The following is a 21,094-nucleotide window of genomic DNA, read 5'->3' on the forward strand; positions in this document are numbered from 1 at the left end:
CTCTGCCATCTTCACCTGCTTCCTCTGTTCTCATTTTCCTTCTATCCTTTGCATTGTTCCTTACGTTGATAATCTCTTTTCTCTAAATATCTTCCACCTTTCTACTTTTATAGATAATGCTTTCCAATGTCAGCCTTTGCTGCCATGATTTAACGGAATGAACCGATGATGACAGAGCGGAGCACCCGAGATGATGAACCTCGTCGTGGGATGAGTGGAGAGAGAGTTGCCCGGTGCTTTCTCATGGCAGGGTCGCCGTGAACCTCCACGCTGCCATCAAATAGCAATTGCTTTGCTTGTCAGTATATTATTCGAGCATTTGCTAGATTACCGTGAACAGCCGCCCTCAATCCTGAAAACACGGCTTCAGCTTTGTCGGACGGCCGCTTCTTCGGGATGAGCGTAAAGATTCCCTGCTTTTTGCGTCCTCTGTTCTTTTACCTTGTTCGCAAGGCAGCTTTGACATTGAACCCCCCCTTGCACACTATAACCAAATCACCGAAAACCTTGAAGTCGGAAATATCCCCAGAAAGAATGACTTTGCCATTGAAACGGTGAAACAACTCATAGAATATTAGCTTTGACATCAAAAGCGACGGTGAAACGGAAAGGATATCCTAATCTCAGCAGGCTTGCCTTCTAATTCCGCTCAAAACAGATCGGAACGCACGAGGTACGAGAAAAGAAACTGGTCAAAAAGTCACCAAATGGAGACGAGCTAGTCAAAGACAGGGACCCACGCATGTTAGAATAGAACATCACTGTTGACCGATGCGGAAGCGCTGTGGTGGAGCCGCTTTTGTTTCTTCTCTTCCCTCTCGCTGCAAAAAGCATTAAAAAGCAATCCCAATCCTTTTTTCTTCGGTTTTTTTCAGTGGTTCTTGCTCACACAGTTTGCAAATTGAGTCCAGTCTGGATACTTTAAGGGCAGGTAGCATGTCCATTAGTACACTCTCCAAGGAACCAACCCAACTTTTGATCGAATTACTGTAAGAAGGCAGAAAATGTGCAGTCGGTGGGGTATCTATGTTACATCTTCTGCAGAAATTTATCATATCTGAATTATAATATTACTTCACCATGAATCTCGTACTCGGTTCGTCTTCCACGGTCTTGATATGGGGGGTGAGTAGGTTGGTGCCAGCTTACCTTCTCATCAACGCAGGTGGGACCCTAGTCGCAACTACCAAGTTCTGCATTATCGCTCCTGGACTGGATTCTTGAATTCGCTTTTGATCCTCGGCTACTCCTCGTCTTGCTTGGTGGGCTTGCTCGGAGCCGCATTTCATCGAGCATTTGATGCTCATTAGATTAGCGGAAAGGGTCGCACGTTTGCGCGGGTCTGATTATTCTGATGTATATAGATTCTTCTCTGTTAATCTGCTTACCTCGAGTCGACATATGACCTCTGGAGCACGTTGAAGGTTGCCTGAACCAAAGGAATTGCCGAGAAATGAGCTTGAGCAGCCTTATTCATTACCGTGAGGAAGAGGGCGTTCCACGACGGATATTGCGTCACTCTCCGTTAGATAAATGACATTGTGAGCTTACCGGAGTAACCAAGGTCGAGTAACACGGCAAGATGCAATTTTATGGTTTCAGAGAGAAACAAATTAAAGAAGAAAAGTTATGGTTCTTCAGACTTCACACATGAAAATTGAAGTGGCAGTTTTGTAATTTTGGCTGAATAAAATAAACGTGTCTCGCTTCATTATCAGGAGATCCGGAAGGGACAAGAAAAGACGTAGTACCAAATTTTCCCATCGCTATCAGCAGCGGTGGGAGCGGTCAAAAATCGCCGGAACACTGTGAGCTTCTTTTCGATTAAAAAATTTCTGCTCTGTTCTGAATAGTACAGTCACCTCTCGGTACATACTGTACAAAAGTTAAAGCACAAATGTAAGTTGTAGATAAAGACGAAAAACTGAAAGCCTGAGCCCTCAAAACGATCGTCGATAAAAAGCAGCAGGGCACCCTTGAGTCCTTCCAGCGGGGGGAGGAAAGGAGACTAGGAGAGGAGGAAGCTTCCCTTCTTGCCAAAGCCGTCACTGCAGCGTATACGCGCGGCTTCGAAGATGACTAGGCTTTCGGGTTGGAGCTGCTGGACCGGCGTCTCCTTCATCCTACTTGCTTGCTCCACTCTAGTTGTTGCAGACGATGGTATGTATCACAATGCCCCATTTTCGGTGGCGAAACTAGTTTTTACATTAGTTATCTATCGGTTGTTGTCCGACTTTTTATTGATCCGGGAGTTTAACTTTTCCCAATCCTCTGAAAAATTTGAAACCGGATTGGGATTCAGTTTTCCTGTCTTCTTCTTCAGCATTTTCGGTAGGAAAAAAATGGGTTCAAGTTCGCAATGTGCTTTCGGAATGTAATCGTTTCCTTGAATGTTTACTGGTCTTGAAACGCCGACAAAAATGGAAGCACTCTTCTAAATAACTTGCGTGAGATTAGTGATGGCGACTCACTTTTTTTTATTCAAATTGGTTTTAAGGACTGATTTTTCTATGGAAGTTTATTGTGCTGGGGACTAATCTTTATGGAACAAAAAGGAATTTCCAACACTTTCATTGCAAAATAACTGTATAGCTTTATCAATCACCACTTTTTCTTGTATGTTAACTCAGTCGAACTGTTTACAACATCCAGTAGATGAGTTACAGCATGACCACGTTTTTCTCTGAAGCATCTTATGTATTTCAAAGGATTACATCAGACTTCACAATTTCTGTTCTTCAGAAAATTTCCTACAATCTTCCTTTAGCTTTTTTTTTTTTTTTTTTGTCTAATGAGCCAAGCGGTGCATAAGATCTCCGAAGAGACAACGAGAGCAAACAAAAAATAATTCTTAGGAGTGCCGACAAAATCAATACTCTTGCTTGTCTGAACCTGCGGGTTATGCTTCAATCGTTAATCCAATTGCATGACTCAAAGAGAAAGTGCTACTTCGATTGCAGCCGAAAGAAATGAGTTGATATTCTTAACAAAAAAGTTGAATAACCAACCAGTCACCACAAAAGTTGATATTTCAGAGAACCGCTTAGTAGTAAAAGAAGAAAAAGTTGGGGATCGTTGTGTCATTTCCTTAAGAATACGCGTCTTTTCTTCAGTCTTCTCAGGGTTTAGTGTTTAGCGATTCCTGGACCCGGTAACTGCAATGACGGACTTTTTCACAAAATGACAAAAGCACCCTTCTTGTCACCCTTACATCCTAGAACTCGTTTGTCTCGAAGCTGCAAGGCAGCAATTTTGAGTCCTTCAATGGGGTAGGGGCAGTTTCGGCAGTCATCCCTGAGAACGGAGGAGGAAAGCCGGATATCCCATAAATTCTTCTTCGTTTCGTTTGGTATGCGGGACGTCCCATCGAGTAGTAAGTAGCAAAGGGCGTGTTTTGCGCGATAGAAATCATTTCTCGACAGACGCATAGTCTTATAGAACATAATTACTGAAGAGAATGAGATACCTCTCTTTACATCGTCACTGACAGAACAGCTGTCCAACTTTTCTTTTTTTATGTCTTCGATTCCTGTCATTATTTCCTATTAAAAACTGTTGAATGCACCCTGATAAAAGTACTTGGTTTCACGCGGAAAAGCCTCAAGGGACCCATCTTATTATTATTTACTGTCGCCTAAGGCTACAATTAAAAAAACAAGCTGTTCTGTGTCTAATGGATATCATGAAAGACGATCCGAGTTTCTATAGAAGTTAAACCCGTCTGAATCAACTCCATCTGTGAGGGGCCATTTTGAGTTTACGTTAATTAGTAAATACGGATAGTGGAGATAATTTTCTGCATTTTTTTGACACTGGTGTATGTGAAAATCAACTGCAGGTTTGCTTGTTAATGGTGACTTTGAAACCCCACCGGCGGATGGATTCCCCGACTCTGGTCTCGAAGTGACGTCAGCTGTTCCCAGTTGGATTTCAAATGGAACGGTTGAGCTTGTGGAATCGGGCCAAAAACAGGGGGGAATGCTTCTTATTGTACCTCAAGGTAAAGATTGTAGACAGCAGTCGCATTATCTTCTTTTCCTACCATTAAAATGAAAGTTAAAAACCTGCAGAAGTGCCTTGACTTACAGTATGTAAAAACTTCCATATATCCTGCTGCTGCCTACAACCCTTCTTAGCACAGGGTGAGACTGGAGAGTCGATTAGTTGTGGGGTGGGTGGGGGGTGGGGTGGGGGTATCTGGAGACAATACCTGGTATCAATGCACACAGCACTAGACCAGTGTAAGAAGCAGTGCAGCAAAAATGCTACATACGCCATGTCTATCTGAGTAGATACATACGGGGTTTCATTGAGGAGGCTCACCTTGATGGTGGGTTTAAATAGGTGTCTAAACGTTTGCTAAATACTAGACATGACAACCAAGCAGCACATGAGGAACTATTGAAACTTTGTAGTGACTTCATGAAATCAAAAATTTGAAATCAGTTCTCTCTTGTGAATTTACTGGGAGGTTACTTGTTTGGTGGCTTTTTCATTATTCTGGCCATGCATATAAAATCTAGCACTATCAAGCATTGTTGTCCATCTTGTCAGAAGTGAGGAGATTAGAATCATGCAACATTGCTTGGTGGCTGATCCCGAGCATTGCATGGACAAGTATAATAACTGCTAATACCTCAAAGTCATAACTTTACTTTGGATTTGTACAATGTGAAATGACAGCATTGTTTACATGCAGAACTGCTCATCATGAACATGTTTACAGCCTCAATAATAAGCCATGGATTCACTCTGTTAGAGGTGGTACTTGGTTTTGATAATATCAAAACCGACTGACACAAAAACAAATGGGGCTACAATAAGGCTTTTGGAGTTCCTGGCCAGTTAGGGTAGAGACCTCAATTAATCATAGCTGACCCATTTTGAGAAACAGTTTGGTCATGCACTGATAAATTTCTTAGATGTTCTAAGAGGGCCCTGCATACAAGGAGAGTTCACCTAAACCCATTAACTAGTGAGTGGAGTCTCAGAAGTGTATTATGTGTGAAGTTTCCGTGGTTTAGATCAGGTTGTCACTAAAAGTACAATTCTTAGACTGAGATCTGATCTGCTTGATGTGGTTGTGTTAAGAACAGGCAGTTGCTTTCTAACTTTTGATGGGATAGATTTCACTAACCAGGCAGTTTCACCCTACACTCTCATGGTCTGGCTGTCTTGTTAATTTCACAATTTTTAACTGGCACTAAGAGCATTATTTTTATGTATTCCCCCTTTTGCACCATGGATTAGTTTCTACAATCATGGCCATAGTAAAATCTGTATCCACCCTACCTGCTTTTGGTCTACTATTCTCTATTGTGCAGTCTTATTGTAGCCTGAGAATACTAGAGATAAAAATTCTTGTCAACTGTGTTCAGCCAAATAGGAGAAGGGAAAAGAAAGGACAAATGAAAGAAAAAAAAAAAAAAAAGATTAAGGGAGAGAGCTCGAGTAATGGGAAAAGAATAATTAAATCAGGTGAAGAGCATGGACTACAACTATCTTTGGATCATCTGGGCATTTGTAAACCATTTTGCTAGGAACTAAAGTGCTTTACTGACAAACCAACTTGTTGCTATTTTTAAGAAGGGCAGCTGTAGTGCCAGACTTTAGGATCTTGTACAGTGTAGGCAATCTGCATTTAAGCTGTCTAAGAAATGGCTTAATCTATCACCTGCGGATTGTTGTTGGATGAGGCAGAAGCATGTTGTAGTTGGCTCAAGTTATTCTCTGTTATCAAGATCTCAGATGGGTAGACATTCAGCTAAATGTTCTGGGGGTGATGATGGCTTCAAGTTGAAGGATGTAAGCTTAACCGATTCTACTAGGTCCAATGGGACAGCATGCTTCTAATAGTTGGTGCATAAATCCAAATGTGTATCCTGGGTGCTCATGGATTCAACTTTGAGTATTACATTTAATCATGTCTACAAGTTTCATTTCTGTATTGGGTATCATTATTGTGCCAAATGTTGTCCATTGAAGTGGCTGATCTGTGTGGTTCTTATGCTAGATGGTTCCAGTTGGCCAATGAGGCACTCCTATTTACATTGCCTATGTTGGTCAAGTTACTCATCAGACTCTTCGTGGCATTCCATTGCCAAGTTACTTATTGATTTTATCATTTGAAATGTTATATTAGGTCTTCATGCAGTAAGGCTAGGTAATGATGCAGAGGTGAGCCAAGACATTAAAGTAGAAAAAGGATCTATCTACTCTGTGACTTTTAGTGCAGCACGTACATGTGCCCAGCTGGAATCTATCAATGTCTCTGTTCCATCATCTTCTCATAGCATTGATCTCCAAACCCTCTATAACATTGAGGGCTGGGATCCATATGCTTTGGCCTTCCAGGCTGATTCAGATGATGCACGACTCACATTTCGAAATCCTGGCATGGAAGATGACCCCACTTGTGGGCCAATCCTTGATGACATTGCCATCAAGAAGCTTTTCACTCCTGATAAACCCAAAGGTATGAATCATTTATATATTCTTGTATTTTTTGTTGCTTAATGAAAATGGGTTTTGATATTGTAGGAAGAAATGATTACTAAATCTGTGTATAATCAACATTCATAAAAAAAAAATGTGGATGATCCTGTACCAAATCTGTGAATCAATGTTATAAATATGTTCAGACTTGCTTTAATTTGCCTTGATGTGGTAGAGCTGTTTTTTCGACCAACATTCTTGTGATACTGATGTGGGCCTGAACATTAGGATGAATGTGAACCGTTAACAGGAACCTTAAAATTAAAACCTGCTTCAAAGCCCAAAGCCCTTGTAAATGTTTCGCAGAGTCTCTCAGGTTGAGGCTAGAATTCCACCTCTTATGTCATGTACTCACGGAATTTATACATAAAAATGGGGATAATCAGAAACCCATGAATGCCACTTTCTTCGTGTCTTTCCAAGTGATTGGCAATCAGATAATGATGAATGTGTTATTCATGAAAATAGGATCATCAAAAGCTCATGAAAGCCACTTCCATGAATTCTTTCTAAATGCTTGGCAATAACATACTGGTGTAAATGTGGTACTTAAATCCAAATAACTAAAGCTTTGTGTCTGAGTACTCCTTTTTTGAGTTGCTTCTATTCATGAGAGAACTATTCCTGTTAAATTATCTAATTAAAAAGTTGAAATTTTCTTAGAATTTTCAATAAGCTCATTATGAAAGTCATTTATCTTGATTTGTTTCTCATTCTTTATATGCTGTCTTACTGCAGACAACGCTGTTATCAATGGAGACTTTGAGGAAGGTCCGTGGATGTTCCGAAACATTTCTTTAGGTGTCCTACTTCCTACCAACCTTGATGAAGAGGTTTCTTCTTTGCCTGGTTGGACAGTTGAATCGAACAGAGCTGTGAGATACATCGACTCTAACCATTACTCTGTCCCCGAAGGTAAACGTGCAGTTGAATTGCTCTCTGGTAAGGAAGGCATCATCTCTCAAATGGTTGAGACCACACCGAGCAAACAGTACAGCCTCACCTTCTCCTTTGGCGATGCTGGAGATTCATGCCAGCGGCCTCTGGCACTAATGGCCTTCGCAGGGGATCAAGCAGAGAACTTTCACTATACGCCCCTTGGAAATGCAACTCACCAGAGTCAAAATTTGTCTTTCACGGCCAAGGCTGAGAGGACCCGTATTGCTTTTTACAGTGTCTATTACAATACAAGGACTGATGACAGGAGCTCGCTGTGTGGACCTGTGATCGATGAAGTGAGAGTGTGGGGAGCGTCTGGATCTGTTAAAGTCCGGGCACGGGTGACCCATCGATTACTGGTAATGATCTTGTTTTTGTTTTTGGCTTTCGCTTAGATTCTGTACCTTCCCCTTGAAAGCAAGGGCGTCTCTTGGGAAATGACCACCTTTATCCTACGATAGTATCTTGCTGATAATGGTTCGTGCTTTGACAAACCAAGAGGCATTGCTGTGTAATATATTATGGCGAGGTAAGACTAGAACGAGTGATCGCATTTTGCTGCTTTTTTTAAGCCGCGGAATGTGAAGTCTATATCTTGCTGTGTCGGTAGTGAGAGGCGTGGGAATCTTGGATAACCAGAGTTCATGCCATGAAAATATTATGTTTCCACTTTCGGTGATGACAGTAAAGTACAGAATATTTTGTGTTGGATTAGCATGAATATATAATGATTCCTTACCATCTAATTTTTTTTAAAATGCCTAGGCGATAAGTTAAGATCAAACAACCAACGATAACCGTATGGTCACCATTGATTCTTGGAAAATTTCGGGCTTTCTGGTAGGAAAAGATTGAAGAACACCTGCCGTCGAATATGGGCCTTAAATAGTGCAGGCAGACAGATTATCGTGCAAGAGCCACGGAACGAAAAGCCGCGATCAACGGATTGTTGTTGCGATCTCAAGACCCTTCCATATGGGTGGGAGTACTGAAATACGACCAATAACCAGAGAACTTAAGTGCCCTCTCTAATTAGCTCCACGTCTGTAGATGAAGGAAATTTGCCCGCCTTTGCCCACTCTTCGTCTCTGTGCAGCTTTTACAAGTTTGAGGTGAGTCAGGCTGCATTTGTGAGTCGAGACTGCAACCCACGTTTCCAATACGGGGACGCAGTTGGTCTGTCGCTGCTTTTACGGATTCCCAATCCGTGGCATGAAAAGAATAGAATGATTACTCAAGCCAGAAGAGTTTCGTCGTCTGCGTACTCGAACCTTTGCTTTAATGGTGACCAAGTATAAAAAATATGTGTGTTCTGAAGCTGGATACATATTGAACGGTTCATTTGCAATGTACGTATTTAATGTGCATGAGCATGACCGGCTAATGGGTAACATGTGGTAGCCTACTCAGTCATTCAACCTACAATTCACTTACGAGACATTTCGATTCGTTAACCTGAGGCTGAGCAACCGGCCTTGTGTTCGTGGTTACTTCTCATTGGAAGAACGATACAAAACATCAAGTCATTCTCGAAGGACGCCTGCGAAGATAGGGACGAGGATTGAGGATTGAGATTTTGATGTCTTTCATCATTTTTTGTCCAGTATTAAGTTGAGAAGCTCCATCAACTTCTCCTGGATTGACAGCAAATACGCTGCCAAAGATGTAAGATGAGTCGGCTGAATGATCGAGAGCAATTCCGAGTCTGAAGGGACGTGCCAGAAAGCCTTCACGATGTGATCCCACTCACACGTAAACGTGTGATATACCATACCATCTTAGTTGGATTTAGGCGAAGATGCTTTCTCCAAATGGTGTTCAGGGAGACGAACATGACATTCAGGTAGGAGCTCCGATGAACGGAAAAGCATAGGATGCCAAATCTGTGATTAACAAATATAAAAATCTGCATAATCTCGAAGGCCCGCGTGATTAACATATGAGAATTAGGATATTGCAGTTACAGAAGGTTGGTCGTGGGCTCCCTGTTCTATCACATAAGGTATATATGTCTTCATTGCTGAAGGACATGTTGCAGAAGAAACAACCAAAGAAAGAAAAGAAGGTACGTCTCGGCATCAATTCTAGATCATCTGGATCGGTCCTACCCTGAGCGTAGGGGAATCACTATCAGATTTAAGGAATTCTTCATACTTGGATGAGACCCTCCTCCCCATCCACGGCATGGTTTCAGGTGAAGTTCCATCGTCGCAGCTCACCGGAGTGACAAGTGGAAAGGCAGGAGCAGCCATTCGTGGCTCCAGCCGGACCTCGCAGGTTCTGAGACTTTTCTGTGGCTTATCTCTATTATAATCCAAGACTTCTAGTCTGATACGGAAGATGCCCACGCCCTAAACTTTGGCCTGTTCGTCTCTATCGAGTCACCGACTGTTCTTTCGCGGTAGTTAATACGGTTGCCATCATATTAATATTTTGCAACAGAATGAGCGAATATAGAAGATTCCGACGAATGCGGAGGAGACGGAGCCGAGATTCAAAACCGATAATGAATAGAATGGGGAAAGAAACTAGAAGGAAAGTAAGACCCATTATCCTTCATTTATGGGAGACCACCTCTTGCAGAAGAAGGTGGAGAGGACCACATGGAAGGGACAACCCCTGGTCTACTCCATTAATCTCTTTCCACTGCTAACAACCATGATGAAGCAGACGCCAGCGGTTTGGTTTTCTAGTAACGTAGCTCCCACCCCCCCACCACAAAAGGTTTCCCCTCGCAACAAACCGCACATGCATGGATCCCATTGCTGCCTTTCTCTGATATCTTCAATAATGGTTCGCTCAGTAGGGTCCTTCAAATCACATTCACTTCAATATACTATAATTTTTCAAGTAAGATTTTTTAGCCAAAATAAGCCAGAAAATTATATGAAATTTTTTTGAATAAGTATTTGAGAATCGATACTGCAATACTTTCAACACAAAGGGATTTTTTCGTAGCAATTTTGTATTCGATGTTTTATTTTACTAAAAATTATCAAATAAGTATGGTAATGTGAAAATAATTATTAATTTTTATTTATTTATTTGGGAAAAGGCACTAATAGACTTAGAAATATGTATCGTAGGAAAAATATTTTTAATTTTTCCTAGAATTTAAATTTTTAACTAGGTACACTAATAGGTCGGATTTTATTTAAAGGTTTTTAAAAATATATATCACAAAAAAAATATTTTTAATTTTTTTTTTGGGATATAAATTTCGCTTATAATGAGAAGAATTGATGGCAAGTGAATGACATACACAAGACTCATACGTTAGAAAAACGTCACACTTAGACTATATGTTATAAATTCAGTGTCACATATGACTCATAGCCACTTTTTTTTTTCGGATACGAGTTTGTTTTTGTTTCAACAAATCCGAACCCATTGCCAAGGTGGCAACCTTGACATAGTCAGTCCGACCAGGCACGAGCAGTTTGGCGACTAACGCGGGAATCGAAACTAACTAACAATTATATATTGACAAAAGTGCCCCGGACAATAGGCTCAAAAAGCAACTGCCCGACCGAAGCATGAACTCCGCGAAGGGCGTTTTTGTCCAAGAAAGATGTCCCTCTTCTTTTCCGTTTTCTGATTTCTGTTTTTCTGGGCCCAGTAGTGTGGTTATCGTTATTGCCGACTACCTTTTATTTATTACTTATCAAAGCGGGAATGGGCCCAACAGTTTGTCCGAACCGTCTCGACCCGGACCGACCGACCTTACACGTTTGTCAAGAAATTTAATATAAAAAAGGGTTCACAAATAATTCTTTTTATTATAATATTGAAAATACCTTGGTTTGACTGTAGACGGCATTCAATGATCAGCTTTGACTACAAGGGCGCTGTTGTGCTTCACTCCGATAGGAGCGAAGAGGAAGAAGGAAGAAGGAAAGAATCCGCGTCCTTGGCAGTTACCGGGAATGAGATTTCTCACTCTCCCGTGATGCTGGCTCTCTCGTGATTTCGTTTTATTTCAAAAAAGAGAGCAATAAACAGAAACCGGCTTTTACTGAAATTTAAACCTTTTCTTGGTGATGTTTGTCCCCGTTTACGAACTAGCGAATAAATCTGGAAACTTGTCAATCAACTTCTCCCTCTACGCGTCGTTTCCTCTGCGTTTTCCTGCCGATTAAAATGAAGTGCAGATACGCCTCTTCCGAAAGTTGAAACGACCTTCCTGCTTTCAGCTGAACTCAATAAAAGGATACACGCATTCCACATAATAACAACAAACCTTCCAATTTTAAATCAACTGTTTTCATTTTGATCTTCTTCCTGTTCGTGTGAATCCCACCACGAGAGAGACGATTCAGAGAAGTACCATCCGACCCAGAAACGGCTTTATTTTGACAGATTTCGTACTGCAAGCTGCAATTTAATGGAGGGTCCACTCCCACAAACCAACCACCTATAAGAGTTTGTCCAAATTTCTGCTCTTTCGAACAAGTGGGTCTGGGATCTCTGAAGACAGATCAGTACTGTATCCTTTTATATATGGCACAGCTCTGGAACTAATGGGAGCATGTATATGTCTTGGATTGATTCCTTCCATCAGTTTTAGTTCACCCATTCAAACCAAAGAGAAATTCGTGTTTAAGTACATGAAGACCTCAATCTCTGGTGATACATGAAAACCCAGTCGCTTTGATTGCTATATTTCAGGAGGCAATGCTCGGGAGCTGATTCTCACTGGTCCATGTGGCGTCCAGGATTTGGACCTTTGAGCCTCAATCATCCTCTGGTTTTTTTCTGGTCGCCAATTAATGAAGCTTCCATTACTGATTCAATTACAATCGTCTTTTACCCTTCGATGGCTTATTCTTGTAACCACCCCCACCTTTGCTAATGGAGCTACCACCACCATCTTTCAGTACGTCTCAAGATCAACTCTCGACTCCGCATTTGCAGTCCAGGGAACTCATGTCTGCCACTTGCTCTAATGTTACCCCCACCCCTGATTTTCTTTCTTTCTTTTATTTTTCCGACCAATTTGCGAACCGCCTTTTCTCTTTCCGCTCTTCTCAACACCTTCCTCGGCGAATAATCCTGCTGATCCCATTCAAAGTGAGGCAACACGCGGAGAGCTCCTCCTGCTCCTTCTCTTCTATTTATATAGCTGCTCCTTTCTGCCTTACCCCGGCTGGGTTTTACAGCTGCTTCGAGTAAAGCTTCTCAGAGCTTAGCACACGATCGACCACTAGGAGAGATGTCATTTTCTTGTTGTAAGCGCTTCTGCAGCGATGAGTTCCGAGTGGACCAGCGTAGTCGTAGTTTCTCAAGCCATCTCTTGCCATCTCTCGGGGCTCAAATCAACCAGTCTGTCCAGCTTAGGAAGCATATCATTTCTCCATTTGATTCTCGTTATAGGTTGCTCAAGCATTCTTCTATATTCTGCTTTGCTTTTTTAACACATGTAAATGCAAAAAGGAAACTCACCGACTTTCCTGTGTTCTCGTTCTTCTCCTCAGGGTATGGCAGATGTTTCTGATTACTCTGGTAGTATACTCGGCCTGGATCTGCCCCTTCGAGTTCGCATTTCTTAAGTACAGGCCTGACGTGCTTTTCGTCGTCGATAATATAATGAATGGCTTCTTCGCCGTTGACATCATCCTCACCTTTTTCGTGGCTTTTCTCGACCGAAGGTCTTATCTTTTCGTAGATGATCCAAAAAAAATCGCGTCCAGGTACATAAATGAATGAGATTTTGCGGTTGGTTGCCTCTTCAGTTCAGTTCCACTAGTTTTCCGAGCTCCACATTTTCCTGTCAAAAAGAGAAAGAACAGAAATCATGGACAAAGGTTGTTAATACTTTTTGGCTGTGTGTTGTTTAATTTTTAGTTTTCTCAAATCTGGTCCCACAGGTACGTCTCCTCCTGGTTCATCTTCGATGTTTGCTCCACGATACCTTTCCAGTCTCTGAGCCTCCTCCACAGAAAATATGGCAGCAACCTCGGTTTCAAATTTCTCAACATGCTCCGGCTGTGGCGCCTCCGGCGGGTGAGCTCCCTCTTTGCAAGGTGGATCCACCGAATACCAGCATTTACTTTTCTTTCAATTGATTAAATCCTGAGAAGGATATTATATAGGTACATCAACTAACGAGCTCCATCTCCTACTTTGTCCTCAGACTCGAGAAAGATATTCGCTTCAACTATTTCTGGACCCGCTGCACGAAGCTTGTCTCTGTAAGCTCTTGTTCTCCTTGGATTATTTATTTCTAGGCATCCATTCATTCATTCTGTTTTCCGATCTACGTGAAGTGATTAAACACCAAGTTCCCGCGCTGTTCCCTCGCCAGGTGACTCTGTTTGCAGTTCACTGCGGGGGATGCTTTAACTATCTCATCGCTGACAGATACCCCGACCCAAAGAAAACATGGATTGGAGCAGTTATGCCGGATTTCAAAGAGCGGAGCCTTTGGGTTCGATATGTGACGGCAATGTACTGGTCCATAACAACTCTAACTACAACGGGCTACGGTGACCTCCATGCGGAAAACCCCAGAGAGATGCTCTTCATTCTTTTCTACATGCTCTTCAACTTGGGTCTCACAGCTTACCTCATCGGAAATATGACGAACCTTGTCGTCCATGGAACTAGCCGCACAAGAAACTTCGTAAGTTCTCTCTCTAACTAATACTCGTACATCGTTATAGACGATTCCAGTTTAACTATTCTTATATTCCACTTCCTCGTTTTGGTGAAGGATCCTCCTCCTTTGTGCTTCCGTAAACTAGTCTTCATTATTGAGATAGATGTCTCTATGATCATAAAAGAACGCCCTCAGTAGATCTTTAAGATGGGAGGACAAAACTTCTGTATCCTTCCTTTTAGGATATTATTTTTTGTAGTTCAGACTAACGAGATCATAGTTAGTGATTCGTGAGTTACAGAGAGCAGCAAGATCCAGAAAAGATGTGGCCCTCTACCTGTGAAAGTTGATCATAGTGGTATTTGATAAATAAATGGCTTCGATCATGGTGTAGGGCCCCGAAATCCTCCCTGGTCCATTTTCGTTTTCTATAGTCAATTTTCGATCTTGGATAGTTCAGACCATTTGATGTTTTTGAACTCCCATAAACTAAAATAACGGTTAATCACTCAATCTGTTTTCTTCGCTAGATTTCAGGACCAGGTTTTTCAGACCTCGATTTTTGTGTCACTCTGTTTAATTTCTTGGTAATGATATTTGCTTTTGATGGTGCAGCGAGATACGGTCCAGGCAGCTTCCGAATTTGCGGCTCGGAATCAACTGCCACTGAGAATCGAGGACCAGATGCTGTCCCATATATGTCTCAGGTTTAAAACAGAGGAGCTGAAACAGCAAGAAACCTTGAATGGTCTTCCGAAAGCAATAAGAGCAAGCATAGCTCACTTCCTCTTCTTCCCCATCATTCAAAAAGTTTATCTTTTTCAAGGAGTCTCGTATGATTTCCTTTTCCAACTGGTAAGGCTTCAGATACTTGAGTGATTCTTTCGTTTTACAGACTTAATTGTTTCGTCTCTAATTGATGTTTGATAAGAATCATTACTGCCTGAAAAGGTTCCAGAAATGCAGGCGGAGTATTTTCCACCCAAGGAAGAAGTGATGATCCAGAATGAGTTTCCAGCAGATATTTACATTCTCGTATCTGGTTCAGTGGTACGTGGAATCGACGAGCTTTTTCCCTGAAAGAAAACCCAGTACTAACTTGAAACTAACCTCTGTTGTTGGTCAATGGTTTGAGATTGCAGGATTTCCTCGTCCGAGCGAATGAGAATCCTCAAGTAAGACTTGTCAATGAGAATCCACAAAAAGTAAGTTCACGGGGAACTAACGTTACTGACTTTAGAATCGTCTTCCACTCCATTCAGGTCCGTCATAGCGGGGAGGCAGGGGAAATGTTTGGGGAGATTGGGGTTCTCTGTGACAAACCGCAGCCATTCACGGTGAAGACTAGAGAGCTTTCACAAATCTTGCGACTAAGCAGGACATCACTCGTGAACATTATACATGCGAATATGGATTGCGGAAGTATCATCATGAAGAACCTTCTTCAGGTATAGACGTTAAACAGCCTAAACTAATTAACTGTATGAAACTGAGAAGTTTTTTTTTTTTTTTTTTTCTCCGTCTTACAGAGGCTCAAGGGGCTGGATATCTTGGGTGACAGTGACCCGAATATGGATCCGGCACTAGTCCTAACAGAATGGCTACGCAGAGGCTACGATCGAGCAACCGATTGTTCACAGGCAGGAAGAACCCTGTTAACTCAGGAAGATAGCTTTAATGTCTTAGGAAGTTTGGAAAGCAGAGAAGGGAGCGTAGATGGTGGTCATAGAATAGATATAGTGGAAACAGAGACGGCAACCAAACATAAGAATAATAAGTATCAAAAGCATACCTCAGAGGAGTGTTCAAACTATTTGTTCGCCAATAACGCTTGTAAACCCAGTACAAACAGTTGTGGAGCCACGGATAGCAAATCTTTGGTATCTACCAGCAAAAGAGTAACAATCTACTTGAAAAGTGCATCTCAAGCGCAGCTGGGGAAGTTAATAATTCTACCTGAGTCTCTGGAAGAGCTACTCAGAATTGGCGGTAAGCCTTTTCTTGTTCTCTTTAGTCTTGAAATCTCCATTGAAGAGGCTACGAATGATAACAGTCGCCAGACAAACAGACAACGAAGAACTGCATTTAGGAGCTCTTTCTACATCTTTTAACGCATCGTGCTGTCTATTCATGAACTGCAGGTAGAAAATTTGGGGTCCACCACCTTGTCAAAGTGGTCAACGGCGAGAACGCAGACGTAGACGACATTAGTGTTCTACGAGACGGAGACCACCTATTTCTGATTGAGAATGAGAACGGCGGGAAAGTTTTGTGATCATTCTTGAAAGCTACGAGTAGCCACCCATGCGCAGATGTGCTCCTCAGAACAAGACTAGTCAATATCTCACAGTTACAAATCAAAATTCAAAGCTCAAACCGCAATAGGAAAATTGTACAGCACAAATAGGCCGATGACATTATGGTACATCGATCGTGTTAACTTTTGGGAGTAATCCCCATGAGGGAAAGTGTGTCTGTAACATGTAAGTATTACAATTGGGAAAAGAATCATTAAGAGACTAAATAGTTTCTCCGAAAGTTAAAAAGTCAACGGAGGAGAAAAAACAAAAAAACCTAGTCCAGCTCCTGTAAGCAGAGGGAAGTCACAGAAATCTTCTCTCACTAAGGCTCCTGGTTAGGCCGAGGTGAATGGTTACTGGCCTCGTGAATGAAAAGTCAAGAAATTCACAGTCAGATACTCTTATTATTCTCTGTGCTTTGATGGATTGGTAGGGGATGAGCTTCTGTATTGAAAACAAATTTATCCAGAGGAAGGATATTGTCTTCACCAAAGAGCAAGTATAAATATTTTAAGGTTTCTCCTAAATAAAAGGTTTCCATCTTGTCTCTTCTTCGAGGGGGCAAAACTGTGACATCATCTAAGGAAGTATATCCCCCAGACTCGACCTTCGTATACCTTTCAAAGGCTTGAAATATTTGCCAACCCCATTCCCGGTACCTGAGAAAAATCCAAACTGAATGTTAAAAATAAGGATAACACCATAAGTTTGGTTTTGAGGAGGATGGTTAACAGAGTGAAAAGATTACTTCGGGTTTTCTGTGATTCGATGCAACACAAATAAAGATTCCACCGTCTCCGGACGTAAAAGATTGTGTCGATCAAGCGGTTTAATTATTATATCATTCATGTACTCTGAGCTTTTGTTGCCCCCATCAAGGCCTTCCTCAGAAGATCCCTGGACCAAAGAAATCCCCCCATAAGATCTCTATACGATAAAAGAAAAACTGAAGAAGATGGCACCCTAACCTCTACAAACATAACAAATAGCTAAACCAACCTCAATTTGGAAGTAAGCTATTTCAGGTGCAAGACCAGTTGCTGTCACTGCATACATTTCAAAGCATGTATGTGCCACATCTTCAGCGAGGTTCAGATTGTCCAAATCTTCAAAATTGAGTAAGTTTTCTTCCATTGCCTTTTTCTTTGTGATTCCTTTAGTGGCACCAAGTGCAAGTGTCCCTGGTAGGAAACAGACCTGCATGGTAAAACTGAAGCAGCCTAAAAAACTTCCTCACTTTTAAAGCTTTAGCTTTTGAAGGACTAATATTCAGTAAATTTTAGGGACATTTACCAAAATACCAGATTTGAAAATCCTATTTACCAATATATCGAATTCCAACACTTATTTTCCAAAATACCAGATTTTAAAGTTCGAAATCCATGTGGCTCGGCAACTTGCCACATCACTGAAACCTGTCCACCGGGGTGCTATGTCAGCATATTATTTGAAACCCTAAAATTCCTTCTTCCTCCTTTCCTCTTCGATCTTTCCTCTTACTGCTCAAATTCCACCGTTCCTGGTTCTTGATTCCCGTTTCCCGTTTCCCTTCGAGATCAACCTTGCAAGTGGTCAATTCGAGTCTTATTAGATATCCACGTGGTCCAAGGGAAGCATCACCGACAAACCGGTGCAGGAAGTCTTCACGACCTTTCCTCTCTTGTAGTCGAAAAGAATGGAGTCCTCATTGGCGAAGATGAACAGATTTCTGTCAGATGAGAATCCCGATGTGGAGGAAAGGGTAGAAATTGTTTTCTTCCCAGGAACGATGATGAGTTCTGTGCAGAAACGGAAGATAGAAAGCACCTTCGTTCGCATTCGATTTTGGAACAAATTCATAGCTAAAAGAATCCCGATCGCCCACGACGATAACCCAGTCATCGTCCTCTGGGAGAATTTGGGTTGCAGAGTATCAGCATTTATCACCGAGATGGGTCTCCGTGTCGTTCGCAGATCTGATTCGAACACGGCCCAGATCGATCTTGCAAGTGTCAAGACCAAGTAGTTTGCAAAACGGGAAACAGGGAAATGATATCCAGGAACCAGGAATGATGGAAGTCAAGCAGTAAGAGGAAAGAGGGAAGAGGAAAGGGGGAAGAAGGAATTTTATGGTTTTAAATAATAAGCTGACATGGCACCACGGTGGACAAGTTTAGGTGATCTGGCAAGTTGACCAAGTCACATGGATTTCAAACTTTGAAATCCGGTAGTTTGGGAAATAAGTGTTGGAATTCGATATCTTGGTAAATAGGATTTTCAAATCTGGTATTTTGGTAAATGTCCCTAATTTTTATAAGATATAAGAGAAATAAACTCATACCAAGTGATCCATTTTGGGACTAAAGGCACCATCAGCTCCAGAAGGAAGCTCCCCAACAAAGACAAGTCCGCTTGGGATAGACTTTCGAACAAGACGATTCTTTACACCCTTCATTGCTTCCTCATACATCTCATGTAAATACTTGGAATGATTATTTTGGTTTGCTCCCTGCTGAAGCCAAACTTTCATGAGATACTCATAATAGCTGTCACCTCGAGATCCAAGACGAATATTATCCCCACTAAACTCACCTGTGTAAGGGCTGGGCCATACAAAAATGATTAATAAGTAAAGGGGCAGACAAAAGTCAGCTGGAAAGTGAAACAGCTCAAAGGAACAAAAAGGGAAAGATTTAGAAGGCTGAATAGCATGAGGAAGAAAATATGATGATGTTTCTGCAATAAGAAATCTTGACACTTTTACACCACTGGTCATAAGACATCAAATGAATCTCCCAAGAGAAAGAATGCGGCCAGTCTTACCTGATGAAAATCGGCACTAGTCCTTGCACCTTAGGTAGAGTCCTGAAATGCTCTAAGACCTTCATTGCTTCTGTGGTGTACTTTGGATCATCCGAAATAGCACTGAGATAATTAAACTCAAGCTGTAGCGTAGAAACTTCTGCAGTACTACTCAACCCATCAGGAGCTGGATGTGCCGAGCAATCATGAAGAACAACATCACTATAAGGAATAGCAGTAGGACTGGAAGTAAAAGCACATAACAACCGGTCTGCTAAGTCTTTTGCTGTTTCTAGGTAAACTTCAGGTTTACACCCACTGAGTGCCCTAGAAGATCCCAACTCTCCACCTTGTTTGGCCAAGCTTAGATGGTATGCACTTAGTAGACCGCCTAATACCCGTATTGTAGTCTCAAAAAGATTCACTTGTCCTTTCTCACTAATCCTTTTGGAAAGATTGTTTTCAATCCAAGACCCTGCTTCTGAGGCAATGTCGTCAAGATCCATTATCATGGCTGTATCTAAAGCGTCCACTACTGTGGCTCCTAATCCTCCTAACCCATCTACTCCTTCCCGGCTCAAAGGCTTAAGTTCATCAAAACCAAATGCAAACTTTTTATACCCAGACCATGCATGGACGAAAGCCTGTTTAACCTTTTCTTGCCTGGATACCCATTTAGAGATGGAATTTAGCTTGTCTGGATCAAGAATAGAAGTTCCATATTCAGGAGGAGGAAGCCTTGGCGGCTTTCTCCAAAGTTTTCGTAGATTGCTAGTAGTTCCTTTAACAAGTCCATCAGGAGTGGAATCGATGCGACTTTCATGTGTTAGCAGAAGATAAGTTAGGCCAGCGATCATTAATAGAGCTAAAAATTTTCCTGTGGAGCATCTGAAACGGTTTCGTCTAAGGCTACTTGTGAGCAATGCCTGACTGATCATCTGGCCACAATAAAAACAAAAGTAACTGATAATCGATTTAACCTTGAACATTGTTTGGTTTATTGAGTGACATAAGAACTTCAATCAATCGCATTAGAAAAGGAAAAGAAAAAGGAACTTCAATTGAAACGACGAAATAAAGAACCGAAAGGTAAGCAATTGAAAAAATAAAAAAGTCAACGTTTAGTAAAGCAGATCTAACCACAGAGAGAGGGAGGGGCACATTAAAGTGCAGTGAATGAAATGTAAGGTCGCACAGAAAAACAACAAAAAACCAACATAATTCCTTGATCTATCAAGAAAACAACAACAACAACAAAAATAAAAAATAAAATTATACTAAGAACATTGTTGCTCGCACAGAAAAACCTCAATTTGTTGCCCAAAGACTGCGAATGCATGACATTTGGAAAGCTGATAATCGGTTTGATCTGACAGACGTAAGATCTGAAAAAAAATATTCAGCACAAAGTTAAGCACCTGGAAGATGGATCGCTGGCGGAATTTTCCATTGTCGTATGTAACATCTTTCATCGAATAAGGAAGAGATTTCGACATGCTCTTTCTCTCTGAATGAGGGTTTTGAATAGTCCAATTTTCAGCTATTTAGGATGCGCGTGTTGCCTAAAATAATACAGAAAAGAGGGCAAAGGAAGAAACGATGTATGCGAGGATTCAAGATGAGACGATCATGAGCCTTCCTCCTGAAGTCTACCCCTTATTTTCTTTGTTTCGACAGTCGTTTTTATGTTCTGGAATTTGGGAGAAAAGCTCAAGACTTCGACAGTCGCGAGTCTCTGCCGATGGTTGAAGGAACCGGGCGAAGCCGGAAAGTATTAGACCGGACCAGTGTGCGGGACCCTGCTTAAAGTGGGCAAATTCAGAACGGATTATGGATACTATGGGTTCTGAACCCATGGAAAAGAAAAAAAATAAGAATTTAATTATAATTATTATTTAAAAATAGTAAGGATAATTTGATCATTATCTTATTTTTATTAAATATTTTTAAAAATAATAATAGTCAAATTATTTATTTTATT

The 21,094-nt window shown here is 41.4% G+C and overlaps 3 protein-coding genes across 3 annotated transcripts; 2 read left to right on the plus strand and 1 right to left on the minus strand.

The window, feature by feature from the left end:
* Positions 1-1,926: 1,926 nt before the first annotated feature.
* On the plus strand, positions 1,927-8,175 carry LOC137934724 (protein BIIDXI-like). The gene is made up of 4 exons (XM_068779269.1): positions 1,927-2,160; positions 3,839-4,000; positions 6,143-6,475; positions 7,234-8,175. Exons 1-4 carry the CDS (start codon positions 2,076-2,078, stop codon positions 7,827-7,829), a joined length of 1,176 nt encoding a protein of 391 aa, XP_068635370.1. The 5' UTR covers positions 1,927-2,075; the 3' UTR covers positions 7,830-8,175.
* Positions 8,176-12,481: 4,306 nt separating this feature from the next.
* On the plus strand, positions 12,482-16,726 carry LOC137934807 (potassium channel KAT3-like). The gene is made up of 11 exons (XM_068779379.1): positions 12,482-12,807; positions 12,909-13,124; positions 13,302-13,457; positions 13,568-13,625; positions 13,739-14,056; positions 14,648-14,887; positions 14,984-15,082; positions 15,175-15,207; positions 15,295-15,480; positions 15,562-16,021; positions 16,174-16,726. The coding sequence occupies exons 1-11, from the start codon at positions 12,647-12,649 to the stop codon at positions 16,305-16,307; spliced, it is 2,061 nt and encodes a 686-aa protein (XP_068635480.1). The 5' UTR covers positions 12,482-12,646; the 3' UTR covers positions 16,308-16,726.
* On the minus strand, positions 16,283-20,916 carry LOC137934890 (mannosyl-oligosaccharide 1,2-alpha-mannosidase MNS3-like). The gene is made up of 6 exons (XM_068779502.1): positions 20,532-20,916; positions 19,135-20,051; positions 18,653-18,914; positions 17,332-17,529; positions 17,081-17,229; positions 16,283-16,991 (listed from the first exon to the last, which is right to left on the minus strand). The coding sequence occupies exons 1-6, from the start codon at positions 20,607-20,609 to the stop codon at positions 16,724-16,726; spliced, it is 1,872 nt and encodes a 623-aa protein (XP_068635603.1). The 5' UTR covers positions 20,610-20,916; the 3' UTR covers positions 16,283-16,723.
* Positions 20,917-21,094: the final 178 nt, after the last annotated feature.

The sequence above is a fragment of the Aristolochia californica genome, unplaced genomic scaffold (genome assembly GCF_029961685.1).
Source record: "Aristolochia californica isolate CCGP_79_NKW_82.1479 unplaced genomic scaffold, dmAriCali1.0.hap1 SCAF_1, whole genome shotgun sequence".
NCBI lineage: Eukaryota > Viridiplantae > Streptophyta > Magnoliopsida > Piperales > Aristolochiaceae > Aristolochia > Aristolochia californica.